Source organism: Molossus molossus, unplaced genomic scaffold, assembly GCF_014108415.1.
Source record: "Molossus molossus isolate mMolMol1 unplaced genomic scaffold, mMolMol1.p scaffold_m16_p_5, whole genome shotgun sequence".
NCBI classification, from domain to species: Eukaryota; Metazoa; Chordata; class Mammalia; order Chiroptera; family Molossidae; genus Molossus; species Molossus molossus.
In genome coordinates, this window is record NW_023425388.1 from 104209150 (window position 1) to 104225349 (window position 16200).

At 38.7% G+C, this 16200-nt stretch overlaps 1 protein-coding gene across 1 annotated transcript in view; it reads left to right on the top strand.

Annotated features, from left to right (window-relative positions):
- ROBO1 (roundabout guidance receptor 1) overlaps positions 1-14365 on the top strand; it is a 539216-nt gene extending 524851 nt beyond the window's left edge. Inside the window, exons 28-30 of the mRNA XM_036243340.1 lie at positions 4672-4980; positions 10938-11134; positions 12701-14365. Coding sequence (XP_036099233.1) covers positions 4672-4980; positions 10938-11134; positions 12701-12715 — 521 coding nt within the window. The 3' untranslated portion in view covers positions 12716-14365. The remainder of the gene's footprint in view (positions 1-4671; positions 4981-10937; positions 11135-12700) is intronic.
- Positions 14366-16200: the final 1835 nt, after the last annotated feature.

The window sequence follows — 16200 nt, forward strand, 5'->3', positions numbered from 1 at the left end:
TTACCTCTTTAAGGACCCTAAATCCAAATACAGTTTCATTCTGAGGTACGGGGGTTAGGACTACAACATACCAATTTTGAGGAGACCATCCAGCCCCTGGTTGATGACACTGGGACCATACCTTACTATGTAGGTAAATACTAGGCCTCATTATACCCAGGGACTACCTAGTGCAAAGCCGAGTGCTCCATGCCATAGTCACAGTGACAACAGAATCTAACTTCTTATTTATTTCATTTGCCACTTACAAGTTTCACCCAGATGAAGGGGAGGGTGAAACTATATGAATATTTATCAGTCAGCACCTTATCGGATTAAAGCCAAGCATAAGTGCATTTCTAACACCTTCTAATAGATTCTTCCCACCCCCTCTTTTCAACCCTTTTTGATGCATTTGCATACTTGATTTAAAAAGCCACTGTAATCAAAACAGCCTGGTACTGGCACAAGAACAGGCAGATAGATCAATGGAACAGAATAGAGAACCAGAAATTGACCCATGACAATATGCTCAGTTAATATTTGACAAAGGTGGCAAGAGCATACAGTGGAGTCAAGACAGTCTCTTCAATAAATGGTGTTGGGAAAATTGGACAGCTACCTGCAAAAAATATGAAGGTAAAACACCAACTTACATCATACATGAGAATAAACTCAAAATGGCTAAAAGACTTAAATGTAACTCGTGAATCCATAAAAATTCTAGAAGAAAATGTAGGCAACAAAATCTCAGACATCATACACAGCAGAATTTTCACTGATACAACACCTAAGGCAACAGAAACAGGAAAAAATGAACACATGGGTCTACATCAAACTAAAAAGCTTCTGCACAGCAAAAGAAACAACCATCAAAACAGAAAAGGATCCCACTACATGGGAGACCATAATTGCCAATGATACATCAGATAAGGGGTTAATTTTCAAAATATATAGAGTGCTCATACAACTCAACAAAAAGAAGACAAAAAGACCAATTAAAAAATGGGCAGAGGACCTAAATAGACACCTCTTCAAACAGGACATACAAATGGCCAAGAGACATATGAAGAAATGCTCAACATCACTAATCATCATAGAGATGCAAATTAAAACAACTATGAGGTATCACCATACACCTGTCAGAATGGCCACCATCAACAAATCATTAAACAACAAGTATTGGCAAGGGTGTGGAGAAAAGGGGACTGTAGTACACTGCTGGTGAGAATGCAGACTGGTGCAGCCACTGTGGAAAACACTATGGCATTACCTCAAAAAGTTAAAAATTGAGCTGCCATTTGACCCAGTGATCCCACGTCTAGAAATATACCCTAAGAAACCTGAAATACCAATCAGAAAGAACATATGTACCCCAATGTTCATAGTAGCACTATTTACAATCGCTAAGATCTGGAAACAACCCAAGTGTCCATCAGTAGATGAGTGGATTAAAAAGCTGTGGTACATGTACACAATGGAATACTATGCAGCTGTAAGAAAGAAAGATCTCTTATCCTTTGCGATGACATGGAAGGACCTGGAGAGTATTATGCTAAGTGAAACAAGCCAAGCAGAGAAAGACAAATATCACATGATCTCACTTATTTGTGGAATATAATGAACTAAACAAACTTCTGAACAAAATTAACCCAGAGACATTAACCCAGAGAACAAAATTAACCCAGAGACATTTGTGGAATATAATGAACTAAACAAACTTCTGAACAAAATTAACCCAGAGACACTGTCTTGACTCCACTGTATGCTCTTGCCACCTTTGTCAAATATTAACTGAGCATATTGTCATGGGTCAAACAAACTTCTGAACAAAATTAACCCAGTACAGACTGACAAGCCTCGGGGGTGGGGGTAGGGGATAAACCACAGAACTTACATGCATGCATGACCAGTGAACATAGACAACAAAGCTGGGGATGGGCTGGGCGGGGGGGGGGGGGGGGGGTGTCAATGGGGGGAAAATGAGAAACATCTGTAACAAAAACAAATTAATAAATAAAAAATTAAATAAAAACCAAATCTACATTATTTCTTTAGCCTTACTTTTCATAAATTATAAATTCACCACTCTCTTTGGAATGATTTTATTTTGACTTGATTTATCATTAATTACAAGGTCTTGATTTTGTAGAATTTGGGGAAATGAGTGCTGTTGGCTGTCCTTTGGCCACCGTGTTAGATAAAGCATTGAGGCAACTTTATATGAAAATAGAACATGGGGAGCCATGAAAACTAACAACCACTGAAAAATGCAAGTAAAAGTTTGACCACTGTTAATAATGGAGTCCTGAGCAAAACAGCTGGTAATAAGATGGTACTTCAAGTTTTCTGTTTTCAAAGACTGACACAGTGAATCTGAATGCTCTAGTTGTAGCATCTAATGTCAACAGAAAATTAATTTCAAAAGAATTAAGCCTACCTATGGGACACAAAAAGGATTAATTTATTTTTAAATAGTATAAGAATGAGAAATACTAGGTTAAAATGGAAGCTTCCTAGAACCCTTAATTTGATATTAGGTATTTTCAATATACAGTTTTAATATTCCAGAACTTCTCATGCTGGTATATGTAAATGATAATCAGTAGATCATTGTCAATAAAACTAAAATATCTAGAAACAACATAAATTTCTCTGTAGGGACTGACTAAATAAATAATGATATATTCATGAAACAGAGCATTGTATGAACTTTAAAAAAACAGATATACAGTTGTATGTACATATAGGGAAATGTATACAGCTACACAGTCAGGTAAAGGAAGTGTAATTCTATGTATGTCAATAAGAAAGGAAGGCCGTGTGTTCGAGCACCGTACTTCTGATCAGTGGCAGACAGCCGCCATATATTTATAATCCCAGATGTGGCCATTTTACATAGTTCCCGATGTGAATGGTGCTCCCTGGTGTTATTTGACTTGGCACCTCAGGTTAATGTGAATAAGTAATTTCTGGAATGATGTATAGAGAACTATTCAAACTGATTATGCCTGTATAATCAGTATTGAGGGTTTGAAGTGGAGGTGGGGAGGTCTGAGAGATCATACTTTTAAGTCCTTACAGGCTTAAATTTTTTACCATGTAAATATGTATTTTTTTGTTTAAAATCTCAAGGTTAATTTTATAACACTAAGCATTCAGTAGGTGTTTCATTCTTTTTAGTTGATTTATTCTACCACATTGACATTCATCTGTGAATGTAAAAAGTTAACATTTCTAAGATGATGACTAAAAGTAAAACATAACCATGCTGATAATTCCTAAATCTCTGTAGCTCTGGTTTTGGTGTCTCTTGAAATTCAAATTTTGTGTACAACAACCTATTGGACATTTCTATCTGTATACTTCAAAGGGTTCTCCTACTCACTTTTTTGAAATTGAATTTACAGTGTTCCTTCATAAAACATTCCTTCCTGATCCCTGCATTCTTTATCTTTAGTGATGCTTCTCTCGTCCATCTAGTCAACTATGACAAAAATCCTAAAAGTCACCTCAGGTTCTTTCCTTTCCCTCCCTGACTATATTCTGTTGATCATACATACTATTGATTTTCCTTCCTTAATCTCTCTCGAAGATATCTATTCTCCATCTGAAAGCCATTAATAGAGTTCTATCCCCTGTCATTATTTTTATGAACTATTACAAAAACCTCTTGTGGATTCAAAATCCACCCTCCATACTACAGCCAGAGCAACCTAAAACTAGATTCTAGTCGTATTCTTCTACCAACTTATCAGCTCTCATAAGGATTAACGTTTCTCCTCCCTAGATTGTACATAAGAGTCATTTAAAATGATAGCACCACATAAAATAAATTTTCTATATAGAAAATTTATGCCTGCTTTATATTTAAGTATCTTTAATTGCATTTATAATATAAGATTGAATTCTATATAATGCTCTATCATATATAACATTATTATATAGCTATAATAATAGGTAGGTAGGTAGGTAGGTAGATAGATAGATAGATAGATGAGATAGATAGATAGATAGATAGATAGATAGATAGATAGATAGATAGATAGATAGATAGATGAAATTACCCTGTATTTATACCAGTGGTTATCTGATTAAAAACCTATGGTTGCATATACTAAGTGGAAAGAGTCCCATCAATGAATGGTAGATGATAAACGTGTAATAGAATGAAACACTGAGCCAGAAATTAAGACTCTAAGGGCATTAGTCCTGGTTCTGGTCACATTGAGCTTTAAGATTGGAAAATAACTTAAGGTCTATGTGGTTGAGTGTCCCTGTTTACAAAATGAGAAGGATTTAAGCTAAATTAGAGTTAGCAAATAGGCCTCAACTCAAGTGCCAACCTCAATCAATTTGAAGTGGTTGCCTGAAGGAGTAAGGGTATGTATCTGGGACCAGCAACATTATGCTGAAATCAATTAGGAAGATCTGTCGTGGTTGGGAGGTGGAGGGGATTACAGTACTTATGTCTATATTAGCTATCCTAAGACTAGAAAACCTATAAGTCCCAGTTCTGTGATTCAACATCTCTTTGCTAGATAATGAATATGTTAAAACTCTTGGTCTTCTTATTCCTTGGTTGCCTACAATTGTTCTAGTCCCAGATAAATGGGAGTCTGATGATATTTCTGATATTTGCTGATTTTGTAAATGGCAGACGTTTACAATATTTTAAATTATTCTTTTTAGATCTCCCACCTCCTCCTGTGCCACCACCTGCTATAAAGTCACCCACTGTCCAGTCCAAGGCACAGCTGGAGGTACGGCCTGTGATGGTGCCAAAACTCCCTTGTATAGAAGCAAGAACAGACCGATCATCAGACAGAAAAGGAGGCAGTTACAAGGGGAGAGAAGTACTGGATGGAAGACAAGTTGCTGATATGCGAACAAATCCAGCTGAACCCAGAGAAGCACAGGAACAGCAAAATGATGGAAAAGGACGAGGAAACAAGGCAGCAAAACGAGACCTTCCACCAACAAAGACTCATCTCATTCAAGGTACTGATTTATTCATGCAGCAAGTAAATACAGGTTGAACATACTATTGACTTCCCTCACAGAGTCTCCTGTTAGGTTCTCTAGGGCCATATGACAAGTAGTCAGGTTTAGGAATTCACTCTAATGGAAGAGATACATATGCACCCAAATAATTTTTTTGACAATTCATTCTAATACATTATATTATAATACAAGACTTCCTTGGAGAGATGCCACTTGAGTTGTATTTCAAAAAGAATAAAACCTGATTTCAACAGATTGAACAGGGAGAGGGAATAGCAGGTAAAGGAAATAGGTGGAAAAGAACATGAAGTGTGAAACTGAATGTTTGGTGAGCGCTCATTTCCAGTCTGGCTGGAGAAGAGGGTATTTGGGGCCAGGGACACGTGGTCACAGATGATGCTAGAAAGGTGACCAGGCCCGATTGGGAAGACCAGGAATACTAATCTAAAGAGTTGGGATTTGTGCTGTAGGGAGCAGTGAACCAGCAAATAATTTTGAGCAAGAAATGACATAATCAAACTTGTATTTTAGGAAAATAACTGGCAATGCACTATAGTTAAGGAAGAGACTGGAATCAGGTAAATGAAGGTATCAGGAAATTGCAGAATAATCTAGGTATAAAGTGTGAAAGCGCTGAGTTCAGCCAGCTGTGCAATAAAGAGGAGACAGCAGCCTGCACAGGTGTTTCAGAGACAGGCCAATAGGACTGGTGACTAATTGAATGTAGAAAAGTAAAATAAAATAATAGAATATAAAAAAAGGTATGCAATTGTTTATTATATGGCCCTGTAAGACTAGTGGAACATAATGATATTAACCAGTGTAGACAAAATGGAAAATCATAGATGTGTTGGTGAAAATCATTTAAATTTTGAGTAGATTAAGATGCTGACAAGAACACAGATATGAAAAAAATCAATAAGAACTTAGAGAACTAAGTTTAAAAATCAGGAGAAAGGTTGCAAATAAAGAGTGGATTTTAGATCCATCGACACAGAGGTGAAATCTGTATAAATTACAAAGGCCAAATTAGCAGCAGCAATATACTGGTTAATGTTTAGCAATTATTCCTCTAGGAGGAAAACAAAGCAAGCCCTTAATTTGTAGCATTTTCTTACTTCTCTCGTGGAATTACTCCCAAAATGACTGACTTCAAGCTTCTCTATGAAGCCAGTGGATGGGAAGTTGGAAGAGAGGGTTACAACAGATGCTCATGAGAACATGTGAACCAGCTCACACAATATTCAGGGATGACTGTATTGAAAGGTGAGGCAGAGGAACAACAGTGTATGATGGAAACGCAGATGGACCCACTCAGAGATATAGAACAGTCAAGATATCCAAACTGGAGGGAATAATATCTTAGAGAGAATGGAGAAGGAAGGATATGTTATGATAGGAAGAAATATGAAAAATGCCTCAGAAATGAAAGTGGAATGTGAATGGTGGCCCAGGGTGTGGGCAGGGGAGGACACAAAGATTTTGTGAAGTGTTGTTTGTGTGTGATGTTCAAAAGAACCATTAGTGCAGCAGTCGGAATAACACACAGACTGCAGGGGGTGTGGAAGTGAAGGGAACTTGTGGGAGGGGTGACGAGCATGGGCTGTCTTTACAAAGTTGAGGAGAGAAAAGGGGGTTGGGGAAGGCTTTGGCAGGAAGGTGGAATCTGTGGGAATGTTTTAGGAAAAGGCATTTGAACATTATTTTAGACTAACATTATTATAGACCAAACATGATTATAGACTAAAAAAAACCTTTTAGAGAAAGAGATACAAGAAAAGGAAGGTTATTGATGAAGGAATCATGGAGAAGTGACAGGGAAGTGATCTTACGGAGGCTGGAAGGGCACTTCCCCACTCTGTCTTAATAGGTATGTCTTGGTGAGATCAAACATCACTCTGGTGTTCTGTCTCTGGGCAGCTGCCATTAGCAACTCCCTTTCCCCACGGAGGACAGGTCCTCTGTGCTCTGCGATGGAAACCTGAACTCTGAACCCAGGCACAGACTCAGCAGGGCAGTGATGAGTGAAGCTGTGCACTTTAGACAGATGTCTGTACACAGAGAGTACTTGGTGGCGTCATCACAATATAAAGTTTAAAACACTGCCTTATTTTTATCAGTTAAGCCAAAGATGATCTGAATTTTTGACTCCTGGTGACTCTACTCCAAGTGGTGACTCATAAATGAAAATCATGCTGTAAACCTGTAGCTTTGCGTCTTTCCGGAAAGTGTGGACTGGTGTTCTGCTTGCAAACAAGCTCCCTCCCGAGTACGTGGGTTTCTTCAGGAAATAATTTTTATAAACCCAGAAAGATTTTGCTGTGTACAGAATTAGAACAAAGTGATTAAGTTATTTTTATTAATCTTCAGAGATTCAATAAGTTGTCCTTTGTGTTACAAAAATATTTCTAGTGAAAGAACTAAGACTGGAACCGTTAACTCAAAATAAGGAACCTTGTTCCATGGAGGGCACAGCACACGCTGACCAGTCACTATTTTATGCCTTGCTTTCCCAAAGTCTTATTTGAACCCTAAACCTTTGTGTGTCATTAAATTATCATTTCTATGCATTGCTCTAATTTTCACCTTCTTATTCAATTTACATTATTTATGATGAAAGAGGCACCCTGATTTACAAATGATGGTTTTTACTTAAAGAGAATGGTCTTCCAGACTGGAATGTCTGATCTGTTGCAGACATTTACTCAACTGGTTCAATTTATTTCTACCTATATCAAATATCAGCTGTTATTAAACATCATACTAGTCCTGAAATTTATGTATAAGCATGAACCTTGACCTCAGGGAGCTTATAGCCAGAGAGGGAGACAGGTAATCTAAATATTCACAGGTGTATTCTTAATTGGTGTAACATTCATAGTGTCATGATACTTGATAGCCCAAAGAAGGGACAGCTATCCCAGTCTGGTGGGAAATGTAAAGAAAGACTTCTTGATCTTTCCTGGTAGAAATGACACATGAGCTGATTGTTCAGGGTGGGTGGAATTTAGCGTGGGTGAGAAGACTGGGCAGAATGTTCTGGCAGAGAAGGTCAGCGTGAAAGGCTTTGAGGTGCAGCCCTGGCCCTGTGGCTCCACTGGTTTGAGCATCGTGCTGCACAGCACAAAGGTTCTGGGTCCAGTTCTTGGTCAGGGCACATCCCTAGGCTGCGGGTTCAATCCCGGGACTGGGAGCATACAGGAGAGAGCCAACCGCCGTTTCTCTCTCACATCGAAGTTCCTCCCTCTCTCTCTCTCTCTCTCTCCTCTCTCTCTCTCTCTCTCTCTCTCTCTCCCTTCCTTTCTCTCTCTTTGAAAGCAATAAAAGAAATATCCTTAGGTGAGGATTACAAAAACAACAACAGAAAGAAAAGCTTTGCGATATATTGAGGAGACTATAAAAAATTCAGTACCGCCCTGGCCGGTTTGGCTCAGCGGTTAGAGCGTCGGCCTGTGGTCCGGAGAGACCCGGGTTCGGTTCCCACTAAGGGCACGTACTTCGGTTGCAGTTTGTCCCCGGCCCTGGTTGGTTGTGCGGGTGGCAGCCACTCGATGTGTCCCTTTCACATCGATGTTTCTCTCTCTCTCTCTCCCTTCCTCTCTCTCCCTCCCACTCTATCTGTACAAAAAATGGAGAAATGTCCTCGGGTGAGGATTAAAAAAAAAAAAAAAATTCAGTACCACTAGATAGTAAAAATGAAGTTCTTGAGGTAAATGTAAGCTTAAGTCATAGAGATCCTGTAGTTCTTGTACGAAGAAGATGGCTGAGTGAAGATGGCTTAGAGGGGACTAAGTCACGAGTCAGGGACCTGTTAGGAGGTATTTACAGTCCCCAGACAGGAGATGTAGAGAATACAAAAGAGGCTATGGGAGCAGGGATCAGTGAGAGGGAAAATTCAAGACACTTTTTAGAGTTAAAAATCATCTCACCTGTTGTATATTGGAATATGTGGAAAGGTACATTTAAGGTGGTTGGAAGGAAGGGAAAAGTCTAAAATAATTCCAGTTTTTTTGGTTTTGTATCTTAATGACTAGTGATATCATTAACTGCATTTGGGGCTACAGAGGGAGAAGAAATCTCAGGAGAATGAGCATGATGATATTCATGTTGGACATGTTAAGTCTGAGGGACACTCGAGAAATGTTCAACTGAGCTGGCTGTAGGAGCCTAAAATCCCAGGCATAGCTCAAGAGTTGGAAATATAAGTTAATGATTCATCATGATAAATAGTCAAAACCACTCATCTGTTCACTCAGAACTGTTTCCTGATGACCTATTATATGACAAGCTGGAAGTGATATCAGTACAAGAATCAGAGAAAAGTACCCACTCTCGTGACAGTTCTATTCCAGAAGAGGTTCAGTCTGTGAGAATGGATGGCATCACCCAGAGTGAGGGAGTGCCTGTGTGAGCACACCAGGCTGCAGTGGGCACCTGCAGGGCCTCCTGTGTGTGAGGCACTGCATGAGAAGAGCCCGCAGAAGTCTGGCCAGGAAGGAAGAAGGACCGTTAGCTAAGGGAGCGGTGATGTTTAAGTTCATGGTTTCCAGGTTAAGGGCGGTGCAAAGAGCAGAGATGGGACTGAAGCATGGTTAACAGGATTAGAGCCAAGCGAGAATTTTCCTGTCATGGTAGTAACGTGGGCGTAAGTAGGTCTCCCAGGGATACGGAGTGAATGGGAGCTGCGTCTACCAGCAGAGTTCAAGGCACTTTTCAAGAAGCTTTACTAAGCAATGCGAAGAGAAAGAGGGATTGATTTATGTAGAACACAAGCTTAAGGGTAAACTTTTTAGCCAGAGAAAGAGTTTATATTGAAGCTCGTCAAAAACTAAAGTCAATAGAGAGAAAAAGGCTGCTGAACAAGAACAGACGGCGCAGGCTACAGGAGACCACGCGCTCTGGAACTAAGGTGCAGGCGCGTGGTCCTCGGGCTGTGAAACCTCAGCCAGTCGGAAGTCTGTATCAGGAGTGGAAGCTGTGAGGAACAGAACGGAAGGAGAAAGTGCCTTACGGGGGACTGAAGAGGCCACGTAAGTAGACGGTTGGCTTTCACCGGGAGAGAATGCATGGCGCCTTAGAGCTGGTGTTAGTGAGCTGGAGACGGACCTGCCTCCTCTCCCTGGAGACAGCTTCGGTGGAAACTAGATTTCATTCAGACAATGTAAACAACAGAGGAAGTACGTGGGGGAGGAAAACAAAACTACATGTGGAAGAGTTGGTTTTTTGATGTTTGGCGTCCAAAGGGTAGAGTTGACAGGTGTTGGAGAGAAGTGAGCAGTTGGAGGATGCTTCCACAGAACCAGCACCAAATGTAAGGGCGGTAGAGGTTCAGGAGACGGCAGGTGACCGGAGTGGCTTGTTGTTTGAAGCTAGCAGCACTGGAAGGCTTCTGAGATTCAGGACTCCAACATGTGAATGATGCTGAAATGGAGCTTGACATCTTGGTGTCTGGGAAGTGAGCCTGAGTCTGGCTCTGTTTTGGTAGTTCAAGGAGACTGGGCTTTATTTCTATCAATGCCCTTTAATAATTCTTCAGGAATTTCACGCTCTCTTCTGTTTTTACATCAACACCAAAATCTCCTCTGGATATAGAGACTATTACCATGTTTTTAGAATGAATACTAAAGCCTAAAATAATCCAAGATCACATAGTGAAGGATAGCACTGGGAACCAAGTTTGACTCCAGGTTTGGTTCACCTGTTTTAAAGATGTTGGTCTCAAGTTACTTTGAGGTGGACAAGAGCTTTTAAGTGGAATCCCAACCACTACTAGGAAAACAACAAGGTTTGTTATTTTCATTTTCAAAAGCCAGGGCTGTCTTACTTATTGTTAGGAAATATTTTCATTTATTCCTGTAAAACACTGTTTCACCATTCAGAATTATAGCTATGAGTGATATAGAATGAAAATGTACAGTGGTGTTCATATGCACTTGTTGTATTTCATTACACAGAGGATATTCTACCTTACTGTAGACCTACTTTTCCGACATCCAATAATCCCAGAGATCCTAGTTCTTCAAGCTCAATGTCATCAAGGGGATCAGGAAGCAGACAAAGAGAACAAGCAAATGTAGGTCGAAGAAATATTGCAGAAATGCAAGTTCTTGGAGGATATGAAAGAGGAGAAGATAATAATGAAGAATTAGAGGTATCTGTATTTTTTTTCATCTCCCAACATTAGACTAGTTATTATATCAGCCTTAGAGTTTGAAACATCCATCAGTTTACCAAAATGATAATATTTTATCACAAATCCTAATGTCAGTGATGCCAGAAACTGTAATTCTGAAAAAGATAATGATTTCCTTGACATGTGTTTCAAAGTTATAAATGGTAATAATAGTTCCCTTTTAGATCTAGGGTTCACATTCATCTACAGGTTCACATTCATCTACAGTTTACATTCATCTACAGATAAGAAATTTACATGGCAAACATGTTGTTAGGAAAAAGAACTGTTGATCTAAGTAATTATAATTCATAATAGTGTAGTAGGCTATAGAAACCCAGAAAGGTGACAGTTGTATGATGTGAGTGAGGCTATTCTGCCTGTGTTATCTACCACCCTGGTGGCCATTGAGGTTAACACAGCTGATCTGGCCAACTATTTTTCTCCTTCGCTCTTCTGAAAGTGGGAACCTAATCCTTGACACTGACGTTTCCAGATGGAGGAGAACATTTCTTGAGTCAAAGGTATACTTCTTTGTTGGAATCTATAGATAGTGATACCAGATAAAGTGAGCAATAAATCATAGAATATTTTATATCACCTCCCATTTTAAGATTGTATTTTCTTCATTCATAAGCAAACAAGTTGAGTACAATTTTATTTTTTCACAGATATAGTTGGCCCTTGAACAATGTGGCAATTAGGAGCTTTGACCCACTGCCATGCAGTCAAAATCCATGTATAATTTTTGACTCCCCCAAAACATAACTACTAATATGTTGACTGGATCCTTACCAATAAAGTAGATAGTCGATTAACACATATTTTGTATGTCATATGTATTATATACTATACTTTTAGGATAAATTAAGCTAGAGAAAATAAAATGTTATTAAGAAAATTATAAGGAAGAGAAAAATACATGTACAGTATTTATTGAAAAAAATCTATAAGTGAACACAGACAGCTCATACCCATGTTGTCCAAGGGTCAACTGTATAGTTAATCACAAGTAGATCATTACAGGAGTGTTAAACTATAACTTTTAATACTAGAAGATGAAAAATTATAAATAATTATGTCTGGTTAGGTTTTTTGTCATGCACAATGTATTTGGATTTTGAGGTTTGGAATATGACTTTCCTCCTGTAAATACTGTTATGGAAGTTGTTTCTCAAGTGGTTTTAAGTAGAAGAGCCCTTTTGAGAGATGAATATAGATGACTCCAATATTCAAAACCAACAAAAGCTGAGCTATAAAGCTGAGTTGGGACCGGGGGAATAGAGAACTCCTCTCTCCCCACCATCACACCCCAACACAGAGACACTGTGTGGAGCACAGTTTGGTACTTGTTAGAGAACCGGATTTGCTTTCAAGACCAGCTAAATTTTACAAACGAATTGGTTGCCATGAGCGCTTTCCAATGTGAGCCAGGGAAAAGTGAAGAAACACAAACTATATGCATGAAAACATAGAAAGAAATATAAATATAAGATCATACTCTAAGGTTTAGTTTCAAATTTAAAAATAACTTATCTCTTACAGGAAACTGAAAGCTGAAGACAACCAGAGAGGCTTGTGAGATCTAATGTGAAAATGATCACTCGAGATGCCTCATCCCGATGACACGACGCCAGATAAAATGTTCAGTGCAATCAGAGTACAAATTGTCCTTTTTATTCCTCTTATTGGAACACCACTTTTAAAAATCTATTGGGGTTTTATTATTGTTGTTTGATCCCTATCCCTACGGGGAACCTCCCTATCCCCTTGCTGTCGGAACAAACTATTCACCCTACTTACAGCAAGGGAAGTATTTGAATTCTTGCTTCAGTCATCAGCCAGCAGAAGAGAACAGAATAGTTCTTTTGCATTTTCCCCCTGAGATATGGCATTTGCACTGCTTATATACCAAGCCAATTTATAGCAAAATATTGATCAAAGATACAAAGTTGATTAATCAACCTCATGCCAAGGGCTCTGAAGATATAATCTTTCTTATAACCAACTGCTAATGCAAATTAAAACATACTTCATTTTAATGTGATTATAAAATCAGCCTTTCATACCACCCTTTGCTGGGAAAAAATTAAAATATAGCAAAGGCAGAAAGACCACAATCAATTTGAATGGGGTGGAAACATTGTAAATATATACTCTTTGCAACCCCTGGTGGTACTTTATTTTGTCTTTATTTCAATCACTGAAGTATATTCTTATTGGAAATGTTCTTTTCGATAAGTAGGGGTAAGCCAGTTGGATCTCTGGTTGTCTAGTCATTGCCATAAGTAAGCCTAGCAAAAACCTTATTCTATTTTTCAATCAAAAAGTGATTATAAATGCATATTACAAACAAATGGATGTTTCTAATGACCAATTGAATAAGGACATCCCTATCTTAACTGGCCTCAATTTCTTCTGGTAGTGTCAGCTCAACTTTCAGAAGGGCCACTTAAGGAAGTTTGATTTTTGTTTTTGTAATGCACTGTTTTTTAAACTATTTTTTTTTTTTTTTTTGGTTTTAAAAGCACAATCACTAAACTTTATTTGTAAACCATTGTAACTATTAACCTTTTTTGTCTTATTGAAAAAAATGTTGAGAAGCGTTTTTAACCTGTTTTGTTAATGCTCTATGTTTGTATTTGGGATATTTGAATGATGACAGGTGGTGAAGTAACGTGCATACTTTATTGTGGGCCATGAACCCAATGGTTCTTGCTTTTCCTGGACTTAAAGAAAAAAGGTTTAAGTTTGTTGTGGCCAATGTTGAAACTTACAGGATTTCCTTACAAGCTCAAATAGAGGCATTATGTGCTTTGAATTGCCAAATGATGTCCTCTGACTAGATTTTTATCATCTTTTTTGTCATTCTACAAATTTCATTGACTTTATAATTGGTGCTATTTGAAGGAAAAATATATACACAGGTATCAGGCCTGACCCACTGGAAAATAAAGCCAAACAATACTGAACCACAAAAAAAAATAAAATAAGCTGGTGTTCACCAAAAACTAAATGTGTTCACTTAGATAATTTGAAAGTTACATAGAAAGGGTGTGCAGTACTAAGGGAACAATCCATGTGATTAATGTTTTCATTATGTTCATGTAAGAAACCTCTTATTTTTAGCCATAATTTTGCATACTGAAAATCCAATAATCAGAAAAGTAATTTTGTCACATTATTTATTAAAAATGTTCTCAAATACATCATTCTTTCTTGTGTTGATTTCTTTTTTTTCATTGTGTGATCAAATTTATTCCATTTAATCACAAGGTGTGCTGTCTTAACATTTCACTACAATATTATCAGATCAGTAAACATTCTGTTTTATGAACAACTAGGGTGTTTTCACTAGTAAGGAAAAATGCTCATTTTCTCCACTGAAATTAAAGATGGGAGATGAATGGAAACATGAAAGTTAGTCATTTGATTAGAGAGGAAGGTTTCACTATCAAGGATGAGCTAAAATATTTATGTATGTGTATTTGTATTTCAGTTAACCTATTTTGGAAATAGGATTTAACTGCGATAAATCTGATTTGTAAAGTTTGGCCACCTAGGTCCTATCCACAAGTAAATTATGTAAATCCAAAATATTTATCATTAACTATCTGCTTTCTTGTTACACACTCATGACGTTTTAACAGTGCAATACCTACCACATCCCAGGTTGCACATTATTGTTCATTAAAGTCAGCATATTCAAGTATATAGCTGTGGGTGCTTTAGATGGGCATCATGTCTTAGAAATGCTCAGAGCAATAGAATCTAGTGTGTTTTTTTTTCTCCCTATGGCATATGCATTGCTAAACTTTGTTTTGATCACAATTTGAAAATATGGGAAATTTTTTTTTACAAAGGGGGATGTAATCTTAAATATAATTTTACAAGAATGAAGTAATCACCAGCATCTACTTAGAGATGAACAGGTCCATCAGTCAGAAAATCCGTTTCTAAGTTATTTCAAGGAAAAAGTTGGTAGGATACGTTTAATGACCTCATTTTCTGTTTCCCTTGATGAGTTGAATATATATAAGTTAGTCTCTTTATTTGTAGTACGTGATATGCATAAAAATTATGGGTATCAGAGGGCCTGGGTTTGAGTCCCAGTTTTGTTACAAGCTGTGTTTCCTTGGACATGTTACTTAACCTCTAAGTCTCAGGTACTTCACCTGTAAATTAAGTAATACCTACCTCATGGAGCTATTGTCATGATTTAGTGCATTCATGTATGTGACATGGACTCTGTAAACTCCCCACAAAATACAGTATATTGTATTTATGGACTGAAATCATTGTGCACATATTATACTCACTTCACACATAGTTTGTTCCCAAAAACTTGTGGAGATTTTTTTAAGTCAATAAGTGTGGTACAGGATGGGGGTGGTTCCATTTCTGGTGAGTTAAATTCATTGTGAAATACTTAATCATAGAATAAATTCTTGGTGTTTTGATTGTTTGTTGGCTTGTGGATTCCTGAGGGCCGCACAGTGGGTGGCGAGGCTCTGGAAGCGGCGAGCAGGGCACTGCCGCCCAGTAATGACTGGTCTGTCCTGGGCCATGGTTCCGCCCGGCGGCAGAAACCGTCATCTCAGTCCCATGCCTAACTTTCTTGGTCATTGCTGACACGGAGTCTGCACTTTCTGCTCCCTTCCCTTTTTACGGGGTGCTATCTAATTCTAGAGGCTGCCTTGTGTGTGCAATGTTAGGGGTGCGGGTGGCAGGGCTTCTGGCGTCACTGCTGTGGTCCAAGTTGCCAGTGGTCTCCTTTGTCAGAATGCTCGCTCAGCATCCTGCTCTCCCCAACTTCAATGCCCCTTCTAGGCCCTTGACCCTCTCTGGACACTTCCGAGCCCTTGGACGGCGGCTGGGGGAAGGGCGGGAAGGGGAGTTTCCTATGCGCCTCTGTGCCTTGCTGGACTCTGGAGGTGAGGGTGCCTGGACCCTTCCGCGGGACCTCGCAAGGGGCCACTCTCTCCAGAACTGCTGTCATGTCGGGCTGTGTGAGGGTGGGGCAGGGCATGATTGCTACTGCAGTT